This window comes from Lynx rufus, unplaced genomic scaffold, assembly GCF_022079265.1.
Source record: "Lynx rufus isolate CCGP_SWC_20201006 ecotype Redwood Valley unplaced genomic scaffold, mLynRuf1.p SCAF_4, whole genome shotgun sequence".
Lineage (NCBI taxonomy): Eukaryota > Metazoa > Chordata > Mammalia > Carnivora > Felidae > Lynx > Lynx rufus.
In genome coordinates this window covers 123,681,814-123,707,864 of record NW_025814856.1, presented here as the reverse complement: position 1 = coordinate 123,707,864, position 26,051 = coordinate 123,681,814, and the positions used below count along the sequence as shown (strand labels likewise).

The 26,051-nt window shown below is 40.8% G+C and overlaps 1 protein-coding gene across 1 annotated transcript in view; it reads left to right on the top strand.

Moving 5' to 3' along the window:
• The window catches only part of PDE1C (phosphodiesterase 1C), a 476,086-nt gene that overhangs the window by 404,519 nt on the left and 45,516 nt on the right, over nucleotides 1-26,051 (top strand). The window contains exons 13-17 of the mRNA XM_047095238.1: nucleotides 434-515; nucleotides 3,881-4,001; nucleotides 5,644-5,819; nucleotides 15,435-15,665; nucleotides 22,270-22,347. Coding sequence (XP_046951194.1) covers nucleotides 434-515; nucleotides 3,881-4,001; nucleotides 5,644-5,819; nucleotides 15,435-15,665; nucleotides 22,270-22,347 — 688 coding nt within the window. The remainder of the gene's footprint in view (nucleotides 1-433; nucleotides 516-3,880; nucleotides 4,002-5,643; nucleotides 5,820-15,434; nucleotides 15,666-22,269; nucleotides 22,348-26,051) is intronic.

The window sequence follows — 26,051 nt, the reverse complement described above, 5'->3', positions numbered from 1 at the left end:
AGCAGAATAAATCCGATCAGTCTGGTTTGAATTTGTGTCTTGGCAGGGGTGGGAGGAAGAGGTTCACTGGCTCAAGAAAGGCCACACAGATCGACGAAAACTTGAGAACACACAGGAATTCTGGCTGCAGTTTTAGCTCTAGGCCACAGAACTCGTTGGCTTTTCTTTCCTCGGGCACCAATTGCTGCCCGATGAGGCTTTCTGTACAACAGCATGTGCCTTTGCAGTTGGATGGAATGATTGGACCCCAGAGGGTTTCAGCCTCTTGGTGTCTTTTATGCACAGGATCAGGCCCCAGAAGGACTTATTACATAATGTAATTGTAATAATTATAATAAAGAGCAGTGGCCTTTGTGGCAGTTGAAGTTGCTAAATAAAATCTGGGCAACTCCACCTACTGATCTTAATTTACTGTGACCTCCTATCTTTCCAGGGTGACAGAGAAGCAGAGCTGGGGCTGCCTTTTTCTCCTCTGTGCGACAGAAAGTCAACGATGGTTGCTCAGTCGCAAGTGGGTACGTGTTGACAGCCTTTTGGATGGAAAGAAAAAACGGACTGGGGTTGCCTAGAAGTAAGCGCAGATGCTCCCAGTGATACTTTGGCTGGGAACCTGGCTCCATTCTGCTGTGCCATGCTTATGGCTTTGGCTGATTGGGTTGTTAGAGCCCCTCTCCCCATCCTTGTCCCTGGAATGTCGCTGGTTCGTAGGAAGATTAGACAGTGGTGCTCTGCTGTGTCTATCATTCCCCGCTAAGAACAGAGAGGGCCTCAACTTTCCAACATGGTAAAAATCAGTGACAGGAAGCCCATTGTATTTCATCCTCTCCATTCTGCATGCAACACTGGAAGTCTCCCTGTCATTTCTCCCCAGTGATGCTTCTTCCTTTGGCCCTGTTTCCAGGACAGTCCTATTTCCTGGATGACCTTAATTCCAGGAATGGCTCATTTTAAATGTTTCCTTCTTTTTAAAAACTTTTTAGCACCTTTTTTTTAAAATAAAGATAATTTTGTACTGCTAATAACCATAATATGTATGAATTACAAAAATCCTTAGATATGAGGGTCCCAGTATCACACATTAATCAAATATTATCAGTGATCTCCACCTTGGAAGAGTCTGAAATTATTCAAAAAATAAATTCAACAAGGATTTACTGATTTTTTTCTACTTGTGTTTTGAATACTATTTTTCATAATTGTTTTCATACTATTGTATTGAGTTTCTATTAGGCATGGGGCACTGCTGGGCACTGTACTAGATGGTATAAAAAACAAATACAAATTATAAATGCTATCTGCTCCCAAAGATGTTGAGCCAGTATTGGGTGGTATGCAAGACTTTAGGAAAACAGTGTCTGTTTGAGTGTTACAGTGCTCAGATTGAGTTTTCTATGTGGTACATTCAGGCACAGAATAGTGTCTGTGGACCGTTAGACTCAGAAAGATTTGTTGAAGGGTAATGTTTGAGTTGGGGATTAAGAAAGAAGTAGGCAGTGTAGGCAAATGGTGTAGGTGAGAGGTGTGTAACGGGCACATACATGGAAGGGCATTCCAAACAAGGGATTAGCATATACAAAGCAGGGAAATTTAAAACAGCCTAGTACGGTCAGGGAATTACAAATAATTCCATATGGTTGGAGTAGTGGGCAGAGTGTATGATGAAGTAAGGGCCGTGTATGGAGACAAAATCAGGGCGTATCCAAAGAGTTTTAAGTAAGATTTAAAAATGTATAAATGGATGCTTTAGAATGAGAGTCAGCAAACTGTAGCCTGTGGGCCATACATGGCCTACCACTTGGTCCTGTAAATAATTCCATTATAAGACAGCTAAGTGCGATATTTGAGTGTTGTCTATGGCTACCTTTGCACTACAGTGTGAGAGTTACGTAGCTGTCCTAGATTTGGCCCGTAGAACCTAAAATATTTACTATTTGGTCCTTTACAGAAAAAGCTTGTCAACCACTGTTATAGCAAGATTTCTCTATCAGTAGCTTGGAAGGTTTTGAGTAAGACTAGAAGTGAGGAAATCAGCTGGGTGCCTTCTGCAGGCTTACAGGGAAGAGATGATGAGTGTGAGAATTGAGGAAGCACATAGACTCTCCAGGAGAAAGGTGGCATATAACATATTAAGGATTCAGCTGGATGCAAACCTAAGGTAAAGGCAGCGATCCAGATTAAGTGGTTGGACCATGGTCCCATTTATGAGGGTTGGAGGGAAAGCTGATGAGTTAGTTCTGGTTTGGACATACTGAGTTTAACTTGTAAGAAAGCAAAAAGGTGAAATAGTATCATGAAACACTTAAGTTTCAGCTTAAGCTAAAATTGTAAAAGTATACCTCAATTAACTATAACACAAATTTGGCCATCAGTGTTTCCTTATCAGGATACTATGGGCATTTGGGGCAATCCTTGTTTGGTCAATTACATTATATGGTTTTCAGCATCCTTCATTGCTGGACATTAAATGCCAAGATCACCTGCACTTCAGTCATTATGAAAACCAAATAAGCATTTGTACCAAACACTGTATTTCCTTGGATTGGTATTTCATTTCCTTCTAACTTTCACATGGCTGCGTTAAGGAACGACGACCAATAGTTTTAGGTCATATAGTTTCTCCTAACGTGTCACAGAACACTCGGGTATTTTTGAGCCATTGACACAGTGACTCCAGCCTAACATCAACTGTCTCTCCAACATGGCCATATCTCTAAGGTACAGTTCCAGATCTGACCCCTCTCCCAGTTTCCAGCCCTGTTTCTCCCAATTCTGTTTGCCCTCTGCCATCTGGATGTGTCCCCTGCACCTATTAGTCAGCACATCTAAGTCTGAGCCCATCATTTTTTTCCCCAGCCACGTTTTGTCCCCCCGCCATCATCCCTGTGTTCTCTGCTCTGCTGTGGGAGATCTCCTTGGAGACAGCACCACTACTGCAGCACGTGGACCTGTGCCTCCATCACACATCTGCCTTATGATGAATGACACTGGGTCTCCCCTCCCTTACCTTCCTTTGGGCTATCTCAACAGCTTCTAAAATGATTTTCTCAGCCTCAGCCCCTCTTGCTCTCTCCCTTCCCATCCCTCTTGCCAAATTAACTTTCCCAAAGAACATTTAAAAAAATCTTAACTGTGATGGTACCCAAACACGTCAAGGAGCGTTGAGTACCCATCTAAGTCTCAGCTCCTTAGCTCCACCCTCAGGAGCCTCCTGCCCTAAGCAGGTGACTACCTGCCTTCCCCAAATTCCCCTTTCCAACTCCAAAAAAGTCTTTAAGCCTCAGTCATTCCTCAGACACATCCTACCTTTTTCCTATCCTTGTCACTTTGCTTATTCCACTCCTTCCACCTAAAGTGAAGAGCCTTAGGTCTCAGCTCAAACACACAACTCCCCTAAAGCTATTCACAGACCTCTCGTGAGAGGGAAAATATCCTTCCTTCCTTACCTTCCCAGAGGCCTTATTTGGGCTTCCCCTTGGGCCCTTTCCATATCCCCTCAGGGTCATTTTTGTGCTGAGGTCATCTCTCCTGTAAACTCCTTGAGGGTAGGCAGGTTGTGTTCTACATCTTCATCTTTTATGCAGCACCAACCACAGATCTATGACACAGTGGAGGAGGTTGGATATGAGTTTCTTAAGCACTTTATTGCACCATCTACTAAAAAGTCATAGGAAGTTACATAGGAGAGATGGAACTCACTCATGATATTCAACTCCAGGAATATGTTAAATGAATAAGACCAACCTTCTCTCTCCTGATCTGATCTGGAGCTCCTCTGCAGATGAAGTTTAAAAAAAAGAGAAGGTTCATCAGTTTCCATAGGGAAATATGGAAGGGACCAGTTTATGTGTAGTTCCTCTGAAGCGTTGCTGTCTCTCTTCAGGTTTTATTGATTTCATCGTGGAACCCACCTTTACTGTGCTCACGGACATGACTGAAAAGATCGTGAGTCCTTTAATTGATGAAACCTCCCAAACTGGCGGGACAGGACAGAGGCGTTCAAGGTCAGTGCAGAAGCTTGAAGGGTGAGGGTCAGGTCGGCCTCTCTACAAGGACAGAGTCACTCCTTTGGGAGAGATGGGGGTTTTTCATAATGATGTTTGCCCTCCCTCTCTTGTAAGAGAGATGTCTGCCTCTTTCTTTTTCTCAGAGGAGTTGAAGCTGTACTGTCTGTACTCTCCAGGCTGGCCGGGAAGGGAATGACCAAGGTCCACACCGTGACCGGAGCATTCCCAGTACAGGTTTCCTACCACATTCTCTCTTTCGGTGCTTTTGCTCGTGACAACATCCACCCTGGCACTTTGATTGCCTGAGCCCAGACAGTCCTTGCTTCCCATACTCCAAGAAGACAGTCCCACTGATCAGAGTCATCCCAAGAAATGAAACTCACTTTCATTTCTAGGTTCAGGAAGGGAATGAAGTGGAGGAAGGAAAAAAACCTGCAAGTTTTAAGTCACCCTCTGACACGGTTTCATTATATTGAGCATAGATTAGTGGCAGGTTCTGGAGTCAGATTCCAGGTTAAACATCACAATCCCATTACGTTGTAGCTGTGTCATCTCAGGCGAGTTTTCTTGATTTCCCATGTAGGTTGTAATACTCCTAGGTTGGAGGAAAGACGAAGTGAGTTATTCAGTCTACATAAAGCCCTTATAACAGGATCAAGCACAGAGGAAATGCTTGCACCATGGCTAGTATTCCTGCCCCTCCCCCGCTTGTCCATGTAAACCTGGGGCTTTGTCATAAATGAGAAAGGGGGGAAATGGAATTAATGGGAAAAATAAGAAAAGAGCAAGAAGGAGAGAAGGTAAGAGGAATATTAGGACAGTGGGATCCCAAACACTCAAGGTGAATGAACCCAGTGACGGCTGCTAACAAGGAGGATGGAAGCCTTCTCCCTGGTCCCCTGCCCCACGGGACTGGGCTGAAACGTATCCTACTGGTCTAGTCAGCCAAGGTTGTCAGCGGGTGCGCATTTGTGTCAGTCACTGCGCAAGCCACCTGGAAGTGTATAATACCTTAAAGTTTCCCAGGAGGCTACACTTTCTATGTTTGCAAAAATGCCCATGTTTCAAGCTTGAAGTAATATTCAAAATGTCAAAAAGACATTAAAAAATGTCTTTTGCATGTCTCATTTCCCACAATCTCTAAGGTGTCTGTGCCTTTTCAGCTTCCCCAGAGGATACAAGGAAATCATCTTACTCTGGCCTTGGGGATCCTGGGGTCAGAGGCACTCAAGTACAGGGGGAGGTGGACCTGGAGAGAAAGAGGAACAAGTGACTGGGTAACTTGGAAAAGTGGTCAGTGTAGAAGCAGGTGGGTGCACTGTGGAACTAAGTAGGAGCCTGGTTTCAAATTAGTTAACTTCGGAGAGTTGAAGCCAGAAGATTCATATGAGGGAATTCTAGTCATATTGAATAAGAAGATACCAATCAACAGAGAAGAAATACAGGGGATATGGATACTCATGAGGCTGAAATCTTGATCTTTTTCTCCTGCTGAGAATTTCCCATCTCTCACATATGGAAAGAGGAATTGCACCCCAATAACTTGAGGAGCGCTGCTCACTCCTTTCTTGGGCTTGCTCACTGGGATATGTTTTTCAAACACTAACCGTCCTCTTGGGTATGACTTTTTGATCTCCAGTTTGAACAGCATCAGTTCGGCAGATGCGAAGCGATCGGGTGTCAAGAGCACTGGCTCAGAAGGAAGTGCGCCCGTCAACAGTTCTGTCATCCCTGTTGACTATAAGAGTTTTAAAGCCACGTGGACTGAGGTGGTGCACATCAATCGGGAGAGATGGAGGGCCAAGGTGCCCAAAGGTAACATGCTACTGGGGAACCTTCCTGGAGATCTGTCCAAATCCACTTAAAAAAACAAGGCATTGCCAACCCTGATTTCTAGGTATTGCAAATGAAGCACAATCTCAGGCTGTTTATCCAAATGGCGGAATGTTAGGCTCTTCCGTCTTTTGCTGTTCATTGTACGTAATGCTCAGTACATGACAGAATGAGGCAGCCCACCGAGTCCCCATTTCAGCATGACCTTTGTGCTGTATGACTAAATTCCTCTTTTTGGTATAAAGATTCTACAGAGGATGGGTGTTGTTATTTCTTGGTTTTTGCTAGACTACTTTCATTCTCATTTCGTGTCATGTGACACACTTGTGAGGCCTTAATTTCTTCCTTCCTCTAAGTAAAGCCTGGCCAATAGCCACCCCTGCCATTACGTTAGGACAGAGAGAGCTTTAATATCCTTGCATACATTTTTATCTTCCTTTCATGTTCTCAACTTCCTTTCAGTCATAACTCAGACTGATCTTCTGAGATGAAGGTAACTTGTAGGTAAAATTCATTGAGGCCAACGTCAAAATTCATATCAGAAACATCATGACTCTTGGTACTGTAAATAAAAAAGACTGAAATCTGTGCGCTTCTTGAAAGCTGAAACCCATTTGCTCATACATGTATTTGTGTTTATTGAACACATACTACATGGTCCATACATAATACATGCTCATCTTGTAGTCTAGGGAGGAACACATACCTGAGATAAGGGCATGATGCTGTGGTGCCTGATTCCAGGGAGGCACGAAAACATAGCTGGCTCTTGGGAGCTCAGCGAGGAGCTCGGTGAGGGGGCTGATCCCAGTAGGATTTGTGGAGATGAGCCTTCAATAATAGTCAGTGCTTGTTAACATCTACTGAATGAATCCCTACTATGTGCCAGGCTCTGTGTTCTGTGCCAAGAGTGCAGAGGTGAATAACAGACATCCCCATCCTCAAAGCTCACAGTCTCTTGAGGGCAGGAGGCATTACCACAGAGTTTCTTTCAAAGAAAGAATGGAAGTTCACTCAAGGATTTGCACTTGTCACCAGCACTCACTGGCCCCTGTCCCCAGATCCTCATAACAAGGAAAGAGAGTTCTATCCTCAAACACAACACTGACACTTTCATCCACCAGTGCCCGCACAACACATTGGAAGAAGTGCGGGAGTGGCTGGGCGCAACATGTTCCGGCCCTGTTGGCCCCTCATACTTCAGGGGGTGCTTCCGGTGTGGGAGAGAAGAGACCTCACTGCTGGAGTTAATCAGATGCCAGCCACTGTGGCTTGTCCACAGAATCCTGTCCAAGTGGCTGCTCATTTCAAGTGGGGCAGAGGGCTTATATTTATATTTATGTTTATGGTGCCGTTAAGGCATAATTGGGCCCTTATCATTTCAGGACAGATGTTGCACCCTGAGCTACGGAGCCAACTCCTCTTCCGTACTTTAAGTGTAGCCTCTCACAGTGTATTCAGATGCTTTAAACATTTAAATTCTCCCTGTTGGCAGGCATTGCAAACAGCAGTGGCAGCTACTACCTCATCTCAAAAGAAGCACTCTCTTGTAATCAATTACACTCATTACGTTTGAAAATCCAATTCCTGACAGCACACAGTCTAAAGAGGTACTTCAGAATAATTTGTTTGCAGTTATCTGGCTTCCTTAAGTTACCTTCTGAAACTAATGACCTGGGGGAGCGTTAGTTTCTTTTCCAGGAGAAAACTGGCCCTTTAAGAATGACAGATAAATAAAAGCGGATAATTACAAAATATTAGGTACGCTGATGGAGATATGGTTAAGCTATTTTGGAAGCATAAAGGGACGTTTCCCTAAACCTGCTTATTTGGGTATTTGGGAAGGCATCCTGTAGCCAGGACTTCAAGGATGCTTGAGGTTGAGTCCTGAAGGAGGTGCTATATTTAAAAATGGGGAACAAGGAGGGAGTGGACACAGGCACAAAGCCTGGATTATGTATGTTTTGTGGGAGAATAGTTTGAATATCAAAGCAAATTTCAGTTAGTGGGGAAATGGAGAATTGAATCCCTATTTGCACTGTGCTCTTTGGCAGATTCATGTAGATTTCTTGAGAAAATTACCTTCTGGGGATGATAATACACATCACAGAGCTGATGCAAAGAACAGAAATAATATATGAAAAGCACTGAGAACAGAGCCTGTGTGTGGTTAGTGCCTGATAACTCATAGCTGTTACTTTAAAAAATTGGAAAAGAAAGTTAGAGGTTTGAATGCAGAGTTATGAAGACAGTGGTAAAAATACTAACCTATATCTAATACTTTATTACATTTTCAGCCTCCCGGTAATGCTGTTGACTAGTTCCCTGGTGTTAAGAAATTCAGTTTGCATCTCTTTTCCCTCAGTGATTAGTTTGTACCAGATTATCCCAGGCTGTTTTGCCTATTCTTTTCTATCAGAAAACCGTGATTTCAAGAAAGCCTGACCTGTATGGAGCACTTGAACCTATGTGGTTATTAAATGGATTAGAACGGGATCTAAAGTCTTGGTTTTACTGACCAACCTGATTTACAAAGCGAGCTAGACCAGAACCCATAGTTGTTAGAAAAGATTAAACCAATATTTCTTAACAGCTCTCAGGGCTGAAAATTATTGTTCCCAAACAAAGATGTGTAGCTATAACAATTTGCAAGTCTGATCGATATTGATCAATTAAAAAAAAATTTTTAATGTTTGTTTTTGAGAGAGAGACAGAGGGCAAATGGGGGAGGGCAGAGAGAGAGGGAGACACAGAATCTGAAGTAGACTCCAGGCTCTGAGCTGTCAGCACAGAGCCTGACGCAGGGCTTGAACTCACAAACCATGAGATCCTGACCTCAGCCGAAGTCGATGCTTAACCGACTGAGCCACCCAGGCTCAATATTGATCAATTTTTGTTTAGTATTTAATACTTTTTAAACATTTTTTTCTGGTGTAAGAATAATTTCTGTTTAGGTTACAGTGCTGACATATAAGTAAGATATATAAAGAAGAAAATAAAAATCACTCCAAACCTCTCCAACCAGACATAGCTATTAGTGAAATTCTGATGTATTCTTTTTTCTTTTCTTTTTCTTCTCTTCTCTTTTTTTTAATATGAAATTTATTGTCAAATTGGTTTCCATACAACACCCAGTGTTCATCCCAACAGGTGCCCTCCTCAGTGCCCATCACCCACCCCCCCTCCCTTCCACCCCCCCCCCCCCATCAACCCTCAGTTTATTCTCAGTTTTAAGGGTCTCTTATTGCTTGGCTCTCTCCCTCTGTAACTTTTTTTTTCCTTCCCCTCCTCCATGGTCTTCTTTTAAGTTTCTCAGGATCCGCATAAGAGTGAAAACATATGGTATCTGTCTTTCTCTGTAGGACTTATTTCACTTAGAATAACACTCTCCAGTTCCATCCACGTTGCTACAAAAGGCCAGATTTCATTCTTTCTCATTGCCAAGTAGTATTCCATTGTATGTATAAACCACAACTTCTTTATCCATTCATCAGTTGATGGACATTTAGGCTCTTTCCATAATTTGGCTATTGTTGAAAGTGCTACTATAAACATTGGGGTACAAGTGCCCCTATGCATCAGCACTCCTGTATCCCTTGGGTAAATTCCTAGCCATGCTATTGCTGGTTTATTTTTATTTTTTAATGCTTATTCTTATTTTTGAGAGAGAGAGAGAGAGAGAGAGCGAGTGAGTGCAAGCAGGGCAGGGGCAGAGAGAGCAAGACACAGAATCAGAAGCAGGCTCCAGGTTCTGAGCTGTCAGCACAGAGCCCTCTACGTGGGGCTCGATCTCATGAACCGTGAGATCATGACCTGGGCTGAAGTCGGACCCTCAACCAACTGAACCATCCAGGTGTCCCCGATGTAATTCTTTTTAATTTTATTTATCATGCATATATATAAGTAAAAATTTTCCCCATGCATTGCGATCATAGTATAATATTGTCCTGTATTTCATTTAACTATTTCATTTTTAAACATTTTTTTAAGTTTATTTATTTATTTTGGGAGAGACAGAGATAGTGTGAGTGGGGGAGCAGGAGAAAGAGAGGGAGAGAGAAAAATCCCAAGCAGGCTCCACGCTACCAGTGCAGAGCCTGACGTGGGGCTCAAATTCATGGAACTGTGAGATCATGACCTAAGCCAAAACCAAGAGCCGGATGCTTACCTCACTGAGCTACCCAGGTGCCCCTCATTTTACTATTTCTATTTGAGCACTTTATCTTCATACTAGTATTCTTGGAAAGTATGACTTAAATGTCTGCATTGTATGTGATACCATAGTTTAATCATTCCTCCATTTCTGCACATTTTGGTTTCCAATTCTTCATTATTGCATATCAGAGTGTTAAAAACATGCAAGTTCAAAAGTCTTTGAGCCTACGTATGATTATTTATCTAAGATAAATTTCTAGGTGTGAAATTCCCTCTGTCAAAGTAGATGAAAAACTGTAAGGCTCTTGATATATATTATCAAATTTCTCTCTGGCAATTTTTTTCAACTAATATTATCTCCCAATAGAAGTGGGAAATATTTCCCTATATCCCCCCTTCATTTTTCCATTAAAATGTTTATATTTTTACTGTTGATTCATATTAACTCTTTATATGTTAAGGATGGTAATTCATCAGTTGGCAAAATATCTTGCAACTTCTGCCCTGCACTAGTTTGTCCTATGCCTTTTAATTTTATGTTCTTTTTTTCCCTGGGAAGTATAGTCACGATCTCTCAACATATAACATTACTACAATATTTTCAGTAGGACTATATTTCCTGTGCTCTAGCATTTATCTCCATGACTTATTTATTTGTAACTGGAAGTTTGTATCTTTTAATCCCCTTTATCTATTTAATCCATCTCCCTACCCCGCAGCTAACTTTATAAATGGTCTTTTAAAATATATCCTATTTTTATTTTACCAGAGATTTCCTTTACATTTTTATTGACCTATGTGTATCAATGTAAATATGAAATGGTATGGCTGAGCTTGGGTGGCTCACTCTGTTAAAGCGTCCAACTTCGGCTCAGGTCATGATCTCATGGTTCGTGGGTTCAAGCTCCTCATCGGAATCTGTGCTGACAGCTCAGAGCCTGGAGCCTGCTTCAGATTCTGGGTCTCCCTCTTTCTCTGCCCCTCCCCTGCTTGCACTCTGTCTCTCTCTCTCTCTCTCAGAAATTAATAAAACATTTTAAAAAATTAAATTAAGAAATTGTATATAATGACACTCCTTTGCAAATGCTGATTTACGGAATTTTTATTTATTTCCTACATAATCACTGTTTTTGTTGAAATACTATGAGATTTTTAATCTAGGTGATTATAAGTAGATTATTATTTTATAATTAACTTAACCTTTAATATTATTTGTAATATTTGCATCAAGTTTTATATGTATTAAACAATTATTTCCATTGAACACTAAGATTTACTAGTTTTATTGCACATCATTAATATATTTCCTTATTCTTAAGTTTCTAATATTAGTTGAATTTTTCTATCAGTTGAAGCACTTTTTGGCTTCAGTTTTTAAAAGGTGAAAGATTTATGCAATCTGAAGAGAAACCAGAGCGTTTGGCTTCAGTTTTTAGAAAGATCCTGTGTGAACACCTTCTGGGTCCTTAGATAGCTGGAGATATTTTTCTGTTGTTTTTGTGTACAACTAAGAGTTAACTATTCAAAATTCATATAGTATTTTGGTTGTTTTTCAGTTTCCTTTTCTCTCTCTCTCTCTCTGTAGGTAGTTTAAGAAGGCAATTCAGAAAATTTTACCAAGGGATAACTAGTGCAATACCATTTTTAACCAAGAGACTACAAACCATTATTCAGAAAGGGAGATGAAATGAAATCAATGTAGTTCTCCCAGAATGCATAGCATGCAGCGTGGGATAGGACCAGCTCTAAGGAGAAGCAAGATTTGTGGCTCATGAGGGTCCTGCTCTGCTTTGCTCTACCTTTACTCATTAGCTGCTGGTTTGGGCCATTTTCATAATGAGTCAAATCACCACAGATATCCTGAAATGGGAAGCAAAAGGAAATGCAATTGAACTATGGCATTTGCTTCCTACTAGTCTAGAAGCTTACGAGTGCCATGGATGCTAAATCTAAGACCTGACAAGTTAAATCTATATATATTATCGTTGGAACCTTATAGCACAAATTAATTGTGCGCTAGTCTACTTTTTCTCTTTGTAGGAAAGGTTTATGTATCTTGTATGTCTGAAAATATATGAGAATCTGTTTACAGTGGCACAAACATACCTTCTGCTGATTTTTTTTCTTAGTTATATGTTTGCTTGTTTTTGTCTACTTATTTTGAGTAGTATCACTGGGTGCTGATAGCTGATCACACTCATTTCAGTTATTTCACAGAATCATGGAGAGATGGGAGTAGAGTAGTGAAGTGGAAGAACATGGCAAAGCCACGTGCTGGAACACAGTTTCCACAGGGACAGGAGTCATATAGTAGGGCAGGCTGCCTGGGATCTGATTGTAATGTCATAAGAGCTGCCATTCATTAATTCAAACATTAATTGACCGCTGTCAGCTGTAGCTGAGCAAAAATGGATTTGTTTCTGAAATGTACCTTCTCCCAGTTTTTATTTTTCCTTGCTAGATTTCCATAGAAAATTGTTCTGACTCAGTTGTCAAATAAATTTTTCTTGCTCACATATTTTATGCTCTTCTGTAGCAAACCAGAATTTAACACCTTCAGTTTTTATCAGTTGCTTTTGACTTGTGGATATTTTGAATGTTGAAAGTTTGCCACAGATTCAGTGGGGGTTCTGTGAGGGGACCATAAATTATTTAACCTGCTACCTGAATGTGAGTGAATTCCCCTCCCCCTCACTTTTCCTCTCTATATAGTAAGTACAGTCATCTTTTTTACTCACCTGTATTTAGTGGTTAAGGAAACCAACATTTGTCAAATGGCTAACTCTTTCAAGATAGGACTTTAGAGTTTGTATGCTTTCTGTATTTTACACAGGTCTAGATTACAGATGGAATATGTACAAGTCAGGTTTATTGGCAGATTGGGCAAATCATACCCATTGTGTGCATTTTCACTTAGTTAACGAATACTCCATGAGCGTCTTCTATGTGTCAGGCGCTGGGAATTCAGTGATGGAGGTGACATTTGACTTCTGTCTCTCGGGCACTATGCGAGGGTGAGAGGAAGTCTGGGCGAACATTCCAGGGGGCCTCCTGTGACCCTGTAGTCCACTGAGAATGCCATTTCACTATTTTCTGCAGGGGCATCTTCTTACTCTTTAGTTGTACTTTTCTGTAGAAGTCAGAAGAGATATCATACTCTATATGTGCATAATTAAGTTATTTTGTAAAGAAATCTTTCCTCGCCTTTTCATTGTAAAGTATAAATGCATCCTCTTGGGAAGTAGAATGTCAGGAAATAGTGAATGGCAAACATTTAAAATTTAAATGAGTGCTCATCAATCCTGATTGCATGTTAGAATCATCTGGAGAGCATTTAAAATATCCTATTCTTGCCCCTCTCCCTCCAGAATACGATTTAATTTGTCTGGGGTGACACCAAGGCATTGAGTTGGTTAGATGGATAGATGAATCAATGAAAAGAGTAATAAAAACTTCATAATATATTAAGGAGGACATTGAAGCCAGGCAAATCTAGGGGCGGGAGAAGCCTAATGAAGCCAGAGATCATCGACATCCACAAAATACAATACAGTTCAATGACATGTGAACCTGGATCAGATTTGGGCTTTGTGCTCTTAACCAGGTAAAACAGGGGAAACAACCACTCTGGTGACCATTAGATTAAAAACAAACTTGTCATCTGTGAAAGCTAGCTTTTTCAGGACCAACACTAACCAAGGGAAATCAAGAGGACCCCTGATAATAATGAGGTGTAGGATATTTTTAACACATCTAGATTTAAAAAATGAAATAATGTTTTCTATAATGGATGGCATAATCTGGAAAGCCTTTTGAGTCAGTTGAATGCTAAACGGGGTGAGCCTCTACCCTCAGGGATGATTGGTCTCTGTTAGGTGTGTGTCACTTTCTGCAACCTAGTGCCACTTTATTGCCTCCAAGGCCCCCGCATGATCTCAATTCTGCATGTCCTTGGCCATTTGACCACATCATCTGTCACTAACCTCTTCTAAACTTGTGTTAGCCATACTGACTAACTCAATATCCCTTGAACATTCTATACTCATTCCTACCTCATGGCCTTGACATTTTTAAATTCCTCTATCTTATATGCCATTTCCCCTAATTATTGCACAGCCAGCAATTCATGACAAAGAATCTGGTCAAATAGCACTTTCTTTACCTCCTGATGCAATGCCACCTCCCTCCTTTATGTTTATTGTGTTCCATCATATTATTTTGCTTAACCATTTTTGTAAAACCCTTTCACCACCTGAAATTATCTTAGTGACTTGTTTACTTAATTATGATCTTTTCTATTTCATAATTCTTACGTGCTGCTACATTCCCAGCACCTAAAATGGTGCTTGACACTGTAGCTATTCAATAAATTATCAGTTGAATGAGCCAATCTATCTTTTCATGAATACTTGACCATATGTAATTATGCCATGTTTTTGATGAAACACAGAGCCAGATCCTTTCATAGTAAGCAGAATTGGAAATACAGCTGACATCCTGTCACTAAAGGGGAAGATACAGACCAGGATACCTGGCCAAACTAAAGGCCACCTCTAATCTTGTGGACAGTTTGAAGACCTGTGTTTTGTAAGGCCTAATTATCCTCTTCATACTTTAAAAATTTTTTTAAATGTTTATTTATTTTTGAGAGAGACAGAGACAGAATGCGGGTAGGTTAGGGGCAGAGAGAGAGGGAGACACAGAATCCGAAGCAGGCTCCAGGCTCTGAGCTGTCAGCACAGAGCCTGGTGTGGGGCTTGAACTCAGGAGCTGTGAGATCATAACCTGAGCCTAAGTCGGACGCTCAACCGACTGAGCCACCGAGGCGCCCCATCCTCATCCTACTTTTAAATTCACGGTGACCTGAAACTGTACTGTTCTAGTGGCAATTATTTTTCCTGTCTTTCTGTTTTGTAATCAGTTGTTTATGTTTAAACTCCAGATCCTAAACAGATCTACATGAAACTCCAATTTTTACAGTGGCACAGGAGAGTTTTGTAATGTACCTGAGCCTTGACTTCACTTCCATAAAATATGGTTTTAGTAATAATAGCTACTGCTTAAAGGTATTTTGAGAATGTAAGGAAGCATTCCTTGAGAAGCACTTAGCATAATACCTGGCATAGAGGACACACTCAAGAGAAGTCACTGATGATAATATTGAAAATGCCAATTATAATCTTGATTTATTAATTATCATTATCCTTATTATTATTATTTTCTCCCTGCCCTCCCTTATAATCCACTGATTTCACAAATGACATCACCATGAACCAATTTTATTGGTTTCCTGAATATACACACTAATCTGATGTGAATTAACCAAAAATATACCCCAAACACTCAGTGCAAAGGCTTGGCTTTGTTCAAAGAGGCAATTTCCCTAACAGTGTGACCTCTTTTTATCTTTTCTGTGCCTTTCCTAACTTGCCCTGGGTACAGAGGAGAAGGCCAAGAAGGAAGCCGAGGAAAAAGCTCGCCTGGCCGCGGAGGAGAAGCAAAAGGAAATGGAAGCCAAAAGCCAGGCTGAAGAAGGCGCGGCTGGCAAAGCTGAGAAAAAGACATCTGGGGAAGCTAAGAATCAAGTCAATGGAACTCGCACAAACAAAAGCGACAACCCTCGTGGGAAAAATTCCAAAGCTGAGAAGTCCTCAGGAGAAAAACAACAGAATGGTGAGTACAGTTTCACCGGTGAAAGGCTCTTTTCGGGCTGCTGACGACGTGATGAATGGAAACTGGCCAACAACCACACCCGTGAGGACGGCTCTCAGGACAGGGCTTCTGTGGTCTTCCAGCTGCTGCTGATCACACCTCACTGGGCTGTGGACCCCATTAGGATCCCATCAAAAGCAGCCAGAGCCTTGCTTGAGCCATTCTCTCTGGGGAGATTTATACCTTCCAGGCCTTTCCCAGCTGTTCTGGAGACTCTGGCCAGTGCCTGCCTATCCACTGGGGAAATACCTGTTAACAATCCCAGCACGTTCCTGAGGGCTTATTGCCCAGATGGGTGGACTGGAAAATCAGTCTTCCATATGTACTATCCCTTTAGTAGGCAGGGCTGGAGCCCTGGTCTATCTAGGGTCTGTTCCTATAGTATGTGTCTGGCCATCTGTAGGTGAATAAGTATATACATTAGGGTGACCACCTTGCCCGGGACTGAGGGGCTTCCTGCATGCAGAGCTTTAGGTTTAAAATTTTTTTTTAATGCTTATTTTTGAGAGAGAGAGAGAGAGAGACAGCGAGCATGAATCAGGGAGGGGCAGAGAGAGGGAGACACAGAATCCAAAGCAGGCTCCAGGCTCTGAGCTGTCAGCACAGAGCCTGACGTGGGGCTCGAACTCGAGAACCACAAGATCATGACCTGAGCTGAAGTCAGATGCTCAACAGACTGGGCCACCCAGGTGCCCCAGAACTTTAGGTTTTAAGACCAGAAAAGTACCAGGATGATCTGGATGATTGTACTTACTGTTGATGATTTCTTAATATTTAAGGCAACAGATATTTATTGGTTAATAACTATGTGTGAAGCACTGTGCTTGGCACTGAGAATTTAGAAATGGAAAAGACATAGGAAGTCCCCAATCTCATAGGGGTATGAACATCCTCCGAAGTGATTCCAAGCTAGTAACAGTAGTAGCATGGCTGATAAAATGCCCAAGGATCATGTCAAAAAAGAGACATTAGCTTTGTTGCATCTGGGGATTGTGGAATGGAGAAATGTCACAGAAAACTTCAGGAGGTGGTGATGCCTGAGCTTTGCTTTAAATGCTGAAGTTTGCTGGTCAGATGGGAGACTGGGACTTCTTAGACAGAGGGAGCAAGATGAGCTAAGGCACAAGGGCATGGAGTTGGTTACCTTCTTCAGGGAAGAGCAGGAAGTTCAGAGTCTCTGGAGCTGTCAAATGCCAGGTTGTGGCAAGGTAGTTTTGCAGTCAGACAGACCCGGATTCAAGTTACAGCTGTGCCTCTCACTTCTAAGTGGCCATGGCCAGGTTACTTAACCTTCTCCTGTCTCTGTAAAATGTGTGTAATAATATCTGCTCACAGCAAGTACCACTTGTGAGCTTCCAGTAATGATAATGATAGCAAAATAGATAGTGAGCTTCCAGTAATGATAATGATAGCAATAGAACAAACTAGGATTTATTGACTATACACCAGATGCTGGTTTTTTTTTTAATGTTTATTTATTTTTGAGAGAGAGAAAGAGAGAGACAGAGAGTGTGCATGTGCATGAGCAGGGGAGGTGCAGAGAAAGAGAGACATAGAATCTGAAGCAGGCTCCAGGCTCTGAGCTGTCAGCACAGAACCCAACACGGGGCTCGAACCCACAAACCACAGAATTATGACCTGAGCCAAAGTCAGACACTTAACCGACTAAGCCACCCAGGTGCACCTACGTCAGATGCTGTGTTAAGTCCTCTCTTTATGTATGTATTCTCTTACCTGCTTCGTAGGGCCATACTATAGCTATTATGTATGCTACATAGCCTGAGTAAATGAGAAATATATAGAAGGTGCTCAGCACGACACTCTCCAGTTATTTTTATAATGAACATATATAACATGTAGAATCAGAAAACAGTATTTTAATACATATGATAATGATGATAGCTCATATCATGTTTCAAGAATTTTACATAAATTCCCTCAGGTAACCTCATGACCACCATAGGAGGTAGAGAAGGCCTTTATCCACTTGTCCAGACCCTCAGCAGCCTGGTTCTAGAGACTGCTCATAGCTCGTTTGTTTTGTATTCAGGTGCATCATGGTCCAGAAAATATGTTCAGCTTTATAAGGATTTATGATATACCTGTTGGAGTTTTAGAGGGCAGTGCGAAAGACCCCATCTCATCCACTCCCGAGGTCAGAACCAACTAAGAGAGAGATACCAGAATCAAAAAGTCCATGATCAAAATATTAGCTCTACTGCAACTAGAATTGAATTGGAAAATGTGACCTTGGTCTGCTGAGCACATGGGCTACTTCACGCATCTGCCCTGAGCTGAGCTTAGCCAACCAGACACTGGCAGTGCAGGTGGGACTAGGACCACCACCCCTGCCTCCCGCGACCACCCCAGCATCCTAGCACCCCAGCAGGCTGCTTCTGGAGTGGCTGAAAAGGTGTATGTTTTGTGGAAAACACATCTCAAAGGGAGTTGGGAACCAGAGAAATGGGTGGCTGGGCTGAGCTTTGCATTCTCAAACTCCTCCTTCTAGATGAGTCTCTCCTTCCCAAAGGAGGAATATGTAAGGGCTCCTGAGAGAGACAAGATCTATTTCTTCCCTATTTGTTTGTCTTTTAGGAAAGTGGGTAAAAAAATGGCTTTGCCTTAATAAACATAGTCATTGTAATATCTCTAACATTTAATGAATGCTTAACATCTGCCAGACATTGTGCATGAGATTTTATCTACGTTTAAAAATGCTAACAACTCTGGAGGTACATACCTCATTCCCATTTTACAGATGAGGAAACTGAAACTCAGAGAGGTTAAATCACTTTCTTAAGGTCAAGAAACCACTAAGTAGAGATTTCAAGTCAAATTCAGGTCTGAGTCCAAATTTTATATTTCATAATCAGCTACAGATGAGGAAACTGAAACTCAGAGAGGTTAAATCACTTTCTTAAGGTCAAGAAACCACTAAGTAGAGATTTCAAGTCAAATTCAGGTCTGAGTCCAAATTTTATATTTCATAATCAGCATGTCCCTACTATTTGCAAGTTTTGGCACTACTGGGGAGAACAGGAAATCAGAAAAATGTTGAGGCTCAGTGGAGGTCCACAAGAAGCTTGTGATCTGTTTATTCCCAGGATTGGCGCACACTTTTTCTGTAAAAGACCAGATAGTGAATAGTGTAGGCTTTGGGAGCTATGCAGTCCCTGTTACAACTGCTTAACACTCCTGTTTTAGTGCAAGCAGCTACAGCTAACATATAAACAAATCGGCATGGCCATATTCCAATAAAACTTTATTTATGAAAATTCAAGTTTCAATCCTATACAATTTTCAAACATCATTAAATATTCTTCCCTTTTTTCAACCATTTAATAATGTAAAAACTATTCTTAGTTTGTGAGCCATGTAAGACCAGGTACTGGGGCCATGTTTGGCCCATGGGCCATAGTTTACCAATCCCAGTCTGGTCAGGGAGAGAAACCAATGAACATAAACATGCCAGTCATAGAAATGGTTATGAATTTTATGAAATGGGTACAAACAAATACCCAGAGAGGGCAAAGGTGGCAGTAATTTATTTTGAAGACTGTAAGAGGGAGAGCTTTAAAGGAACAAACAGGAACCCAAGTTTTCAGCTAGGCTGGGTTGGTTTCACAATTGTGTTTATTTCCCAAAGTAATCAACAGTCTACCATTTCCCTTAAAAATTAAGTATTAAATAAGAGATGGGAAAATAAGTCAATTTTGAGCAGTAATAAGAAAGGCTAATGGTGGTTTGAGACTGTGTTACAGGAGCCTAATTAAAATGATTTATAACTGTGCAGAAAGGCTCTTTTGTTTCCCCTGTTTATTGAATAACAGCTCACATCAGCCATTACTCCATATACAACCCATGGGAAATTACCTAATGGGTTATGTTCAAGGAACATCATCAAACAAACATGTGTCACTTTCCCAGCACCCTTCTTTGTGGTCGCCCAAGATACTTCCAGGATAGAACTGAAGGATTTTGGTTAAGTGGGGTTCTGGAGGTGTGGTCCTCTTCAGCAACTATGAGATCCCCTAAGCTCTGGTCTCCATCAAGGTACTTTCTCTATCAGCCTCCCCAACCCTGACTGAGGAGAAGGCAGGCTGCCACAAGCTGCTGGCTAGAATCCAGCAAATTGAACCCCTCCTGCTGACTTCTGGAAGACATCCTGGTCTTTTGCTGCAGCTGTACCTAAATCTCCAGTCCAGGGAAACCCTGAAGGCATAAAGCATTGTGCATTAGGGGTGTGAAGGCTCATTTGGGAAAGGAAGATCATTTTTCTGCAGGGAATTCATTTGACCACAGGGCTTAAGATCCTTGAATCTATCTGTGGCATCCTTAAAACAGGAAGAAGCCAGTATTTGAACTGTTTCATGGGACCTCCAAAGGAATCCTCTCTTTGGCCATTAATGGTGGTAAAGGGTGGTGACCATTTCCTTCACTTGAACTCCTCCTGCTTACACTGTGGCTAGAGTTGACCTTTTTCCTCAATCCCTTCAGCCAATTCATCCCATTCAGAATTAAGAGGAAACTTGGAGAATTTACTGACTCCCAACTTAGGATTTGTCGGATTTCATTGAAAATACATTGTTAATGTATCACAACCCAAAATGGTCTTGAGTTTTCCTTATATAATCATTTCTTTATAAATCTGTAGACCAAAGGCATTTAGAAATGGCAACAGTGAACAGAAGCCCGAAATCAGAAAGTTAAGCTTCATAGGGAAGTTGCAAGATACAGTAGTTGAGAGCTGAGCCTCTAGAATCAGACCCATCTATGTATACTGTAGTAAATTACTTTATCCGTGCCTTAGGTTCCAGAGCCATAAAATGGAGATGACAATATGAGTTTCATGTCAATTCTTCACAAGTCGGTTTAAACAAAATCACTTTGTAGAAAGATCAATTGGCCATTTATGCAAAAACTATTAGTCGAATGGCTTAAACCAGAGCCACGGTAGCCAACAGGAGCAGTCGTGCTGCCAGAAGGAGACACATATGCAAGGTTATGGGCATACACAGTGCACTGTGTTCAACAAAGCTGGACCAACCAGTATATGACAGAGTGGCTGCAGGGAAGTTAGAAGAAAACTCAGACTTGGAAAACCTCTTCAATCATTTGATGAGTTTGTTATTCTGCAGATTGATCCTTTAGTGAATTAATCTTTGATGAATTTATCTACTTTCAATAGTAGTACCTTCATAATGGGGTTGTTACAAGAATTTAATGAAATGATGCATGCAAAGCATTTAGCACACTGCCTGGCACAAAGAAAGCAAAAAGAGACAGGACCCTGCTCACTTCTTCCTGGTTGTAATTATTCTTAGGGTCTTTTCCCTTCAATAGTACCAGTATTTTAGTTGTCATCTGTTCTGGGTTTTATGCAGGCTACAACAGAAAGATGCCATCAGTAAGACTGTAAGAAAAAATTCCGAAACTTGAGAATAAGGCTGGGGGAAAGGGTGCCATGTCCTTTCAATGTCACACTGGCATACTGTTGAACACACATGCCCAGGGATTAATTATCTTAGACAGGGGTCAGCAGACTTTTTTTGCGCAGACCCAGCCAGTAACTATTCCTGGTTTTGCGTGTCTCTCTTGCAACCATACAGCTCCTACCACTATAGCATGAAAGCAGCCACAGACAATATATAAATGACTGTTTCCAAAAAAACCTTTCTTTCCAGATTGGCCCATGAGCTATCGTTTGATGACCCTGGCTGTGGGAGAACATGACTATGTCTAACTTCGCCATTTACTATTTGACTCAAGCCTAGGTGCTATGAAGTTATATGCTAACTTACAGATTTTTGACTGTTAGAGGAGATAACCCCCCGAAGGTTTTGATTTTATTGTACGACATAACCAGTTTTATTTCCAACACAACCGTCTTATTTTAACAGTTTTATAAAATGCCTATAAATACCCATTTCCTTAAATGCCCTTGAATACCGTCCTCGCTGTCTCTCTGGTTCCTTCATAAATGAATTAAGTAAGTTTTTGACACGTGTTTATTGTACATTTGTTTGCGTAGTGTTTTTTAACATTTACGAATCATGTTTCAACAAGCTCATTACTTAGAATACTATTTATAGCTCTGTTTTACAGTAACAATTGTCATTGAGTGAAGGGCTAGATGATTTATTCAATACCTTAAATACATTTGTCCTTATATTATGTCTATAAAGTAGTTATCATTATCCCCATTTTGCAGATGAGGAAACTGAAGCATATAGAAGTTAAATAGCTATTACCTGGTATAACTTACATTTGACTTAAGTTTTTCTTCACTGCACAGCCTAATAATAAAGCTGAACTGCCTTTCTTGGAAAATAAACATTCTTGGATTAAGCAAACATTGTTTAACAGGAGCTTTGTCTTAGTTTCTGTTTTGTAATCTAATTTTTGAGGCCTGATATGTGGCTATAAAAGATATTTACATTCAGACATGTACCCCCTCGTGACTAAACTTATGCACTTCTTTTTCCTCTACTTACCTTGACAAGTTTAAGGATATTTATAACTTCCCTTTTAGCTATATACTGTTTGTCGTGTTTATTACTTTCAGGTGACTTGAAAGATGGTAAAAATAAGACCGACAGGAAGGATCAATCCAATGTCGGAAATGATTCAAAGAAAACAGATGGTAAGAACATAATTTCCATTATACTTTTCCATAAAGTGTGCAATTTAATGCAATTTGTTAGAATTACACCTAAAATTGAAATCATGGTTGTTAATATATTCTTATATTATACCCTAAAAAAACCACTTCACTACATTTAACGAGTAGTCTATCCCTTTTTCGATAATTTACAGATGATTGTTTTATCTCTTCCTCCCCACCATTCTTTCTTCATCATAAATACATTCTCTACTCTCGCTTTATCACTTGCCATTTTTTTCATTTTAACTTTAAAGTTGACTGTGGACTTGATGATTAGAATGGAATACAAGTCTTTGCGAATTGTGCAGCCTAAATGGGAAATGTTCCATGTTTTCAGTGTTCATATTTTTTCTTTTAATGAGGAATTACTAGTTTCAGTAAAAACAGATACCTGTTCAGCGTTATCACTATGTTGGGAAACCCACCTATTGGAGAACATACAGAGTGTAGAAAGCAGTTTGGTCAGCGAGAATAAGTCTTAAAGGCAAGCTTAGGTTGGCAATCTCAACCAAACAGATTAGAATGAAGCTACCTTGTGATATGCTCCATGGATGCTGCTCTTACTTTTCACAAAGAGCATTCTACTCTTTCCAAAACCTGGAAGTTCACATTATATTATCCTTCAGACTTTGTATTGTCCTACTGAGAAAACTGTTCTTGCCTTATATAGAAATCTACTATTTCAGTTGTGACATGGGCTTATTCCTCGTGGCTCCTTCGTACATGTACATGGTTTTGTTAGAGTCCCAGACTCTCTTTGATTCACACTTGCCTGCACCAAATGCTACCTTGGTTCTAATGTCATTGAAGAACAAATACGGGTATTCAGACTGAGAAATAAGAAGAAATTTGAACACAACTCCTCACATATCTATTAAAAAGGAAGCAACCTCTAGCTTTTGTCTCTAAATCACTGTGACAGGCTTTCTTTACTCGTATGTGTGAAATCAGTTCTCAAGTCTTTTAAGTTCATTCAAATAATTCACTCCAGGTGTCTTATCACATAATACCTAGGGAGCACCCATGTGCAGTTTTTCACCAGATTGTTTATGCAAATGGAAACCATGTACCTATAAAAATACCCTCCTTGAAGATTGTGACTAAGACATGAATTACACGGAGACAAAACAGAATTCAAAATGACTGTCTCTTAGTCAGACTCTGTTATGGGTAAAGTTTGTTGCCACATATCGTTAAACCCAAGTCAAGGTAACACAAGCCAGAAAGTGTGCAGTGGAGAATGGTGTTAGATATTAAGCCAGCACCTGGACACCAGGCCCATCCTGCATCCAGTGACTAGCCCATATGAACTCCTATAGCGTAAAACTGAAGAATAAACTAAGTCCCAAATCTTTCACATCAGGTCTTGTTGCATTTTTATATTGTGCTAAAATATCTGCTATGACGTTGTCATGCGGGCATTGTGAATTAAATTTTATTACCTGCAATAAGCCCTTCTGTTTTACCTGTGTCCTTTATAACTGAATTGTCCCCAAGTATTTAAAATAATTAAACAGCTTTTTTAAAAGGAGGGTATGGGGGGAGGCACCTGGGTGGCTCAGTCAGTTGAGCATCCGACCTCAGCTCAGGTCATGATCTCGTGGTCTGTGAGTTCGAGCCCTGCGTCGGGCTCTGTGCTGACAGCTCAGAGCCTGGAGCCTGCTTCGGATTCTGGGTCTCCCTCTCTGTCTCTCCCCCACTCATGCTCTGTCTCTCCCTCTGTCAAAAATAAATAAACATTAAAAAAATTTTTTTGAAAAAGGAGGGTATGGGAAGGAGTGAATAGACACTATGTTCTATTGAACAAATAAATGTAAAACTTGATTTTTTAATGGATGGAATTCTTGAGCCCATAGCCCTAATTCAGTGAATAGGGTGAAGTAAGTAGAGAAGAGACATTTTCTGATATCTACCCCTTTTTCCCTCTATAACTCTTAACTTTCCACTGCTTCACATGGAGTCAGGTGTGTCCCTACACTAGCAAGTTTGTATACAAACTTGGACGTGAACAACTTTGTATTTTAATTTCATTGATGTGCTAGCATGACATCAGTCATTATCACTGCTTTGGTATCATAAGAACATAGATCATTGGGTTTCAGTTACTTGTGCTATCTTAGCCAAAAATCTTTACCAGGACTAAAGCTCTTCTTGGTGGCATGAGTGGAAAAGAAATTGATTGGTCTCATTTATCTCTTCCTCTTTGCTCATCAAAACTCTCTACTTTAGATTTTTTTTAAATGATAGGTAGATCAGTGGGTACATTGGCTTTTAAAAACTAGCGTACATTTTGAACATTTCTTTTTAATAGATCCTATTACATTTGATGACCAGAGGGAGTCAATTTAACTATTTTTAATGCCCCTACCCCTCATATAACCCCTGGGAACCGGTGGTGACAGCTCTAATTGTTGAGAAGAAGTATCCAAGCACAATTCAGTGCCCAGTATGATCAAACCCACTGTGGTTTGAAGTTTCAACATTGTACGCATTCAGAAAGAAACCTGATGAAAACTGGACCACAGTTGGTTAATCCCAAACGCTTTGAGCTGAGGCACACACAGAAGGAAGGGGTGTGTGCTGAAAGAGTAAATTACATCCTGGCACAGTGAACACATTGCAGTTGTACATTATCTCTGTCAGGCTGCTGAGGTACTATTTAGAATCCTGCAGCACTAATTTTCAAACTGACTTCAAAGAATGAATGTTCTTTGAAAATACCTTGTTTACCCTAAGGGAGAAATGTGCTAACATAAAAAGATCTGGGCCTCTGAGCCAAGATTCTCTCAGGGCCTAAACTTTACAGGGTCACTAGAAGAGTAGGATGCAAATGAATGAATGATTTTCAGTGTGTTTTTAGTCATGTTTGAAACGGCATAGCCTCTTGGGCCTGCCATAATTTTTTATAGTTGCCCAGAAATATGAACTTGCCCTTAACTTTGTCTGATTACATTAACAGAGATATAAGAGATAGACACCATTTGTGTCTCTCAAAAGATTGATTATAATTGGGCCCTACAGGGTTATTTGCCAAATTCCAGAAAAGGAGTTCAGCAGGAATTTCTCCTTCATTAAATGTTCTAGAAATTAGGGGCGCCTGGGTGGCGCAGTCGGTTAAGCGTCCGACTTCAGCCAGGTCACGATCTCGCGGTCCGTGAGTTCGAGCCCCGCGTCGGGCTCTGGGCTGATGGCTCAGAGCCTGGGGCCTGTTTCCGATTCTGTGTCTCCCTCTCTCTCTGCCCCTCCCCCGTTCATGCTCTGTCTCTCTCTGTCCCAAAAATAAATAAAAAACGTTGAAAAAAAAATTTAAAAAAAAAAGTTCTAGAAATTGGAATGTTTAAAGGTGTTCATGAAATTTAAAAATCAGTTGTGTAGAGTGAGAAGTGTGGACAAAGACTATCTATGGACCTCTGCTTCTCCCAAAGAGGACTAATAAGAATTAGATTTACCCTTTCACCTGAAATAATAATAATAATAATAATAATAATAATAATAAAAGACAACTTCTGTGGAAGAATATGTTTTCAAGACACTGGACATCAAGAAATGAAGAACAGTGATCTCCAAGAAATAGGAAACAAATGAAATAAACCCTATGATTGTTCCAACTTTCTCCTGAGAGGGTTTCCAGGCAGAATAAGGAGGGGGAACCCTGGCAGATGTGATGGATTCCTTGAGTTGAA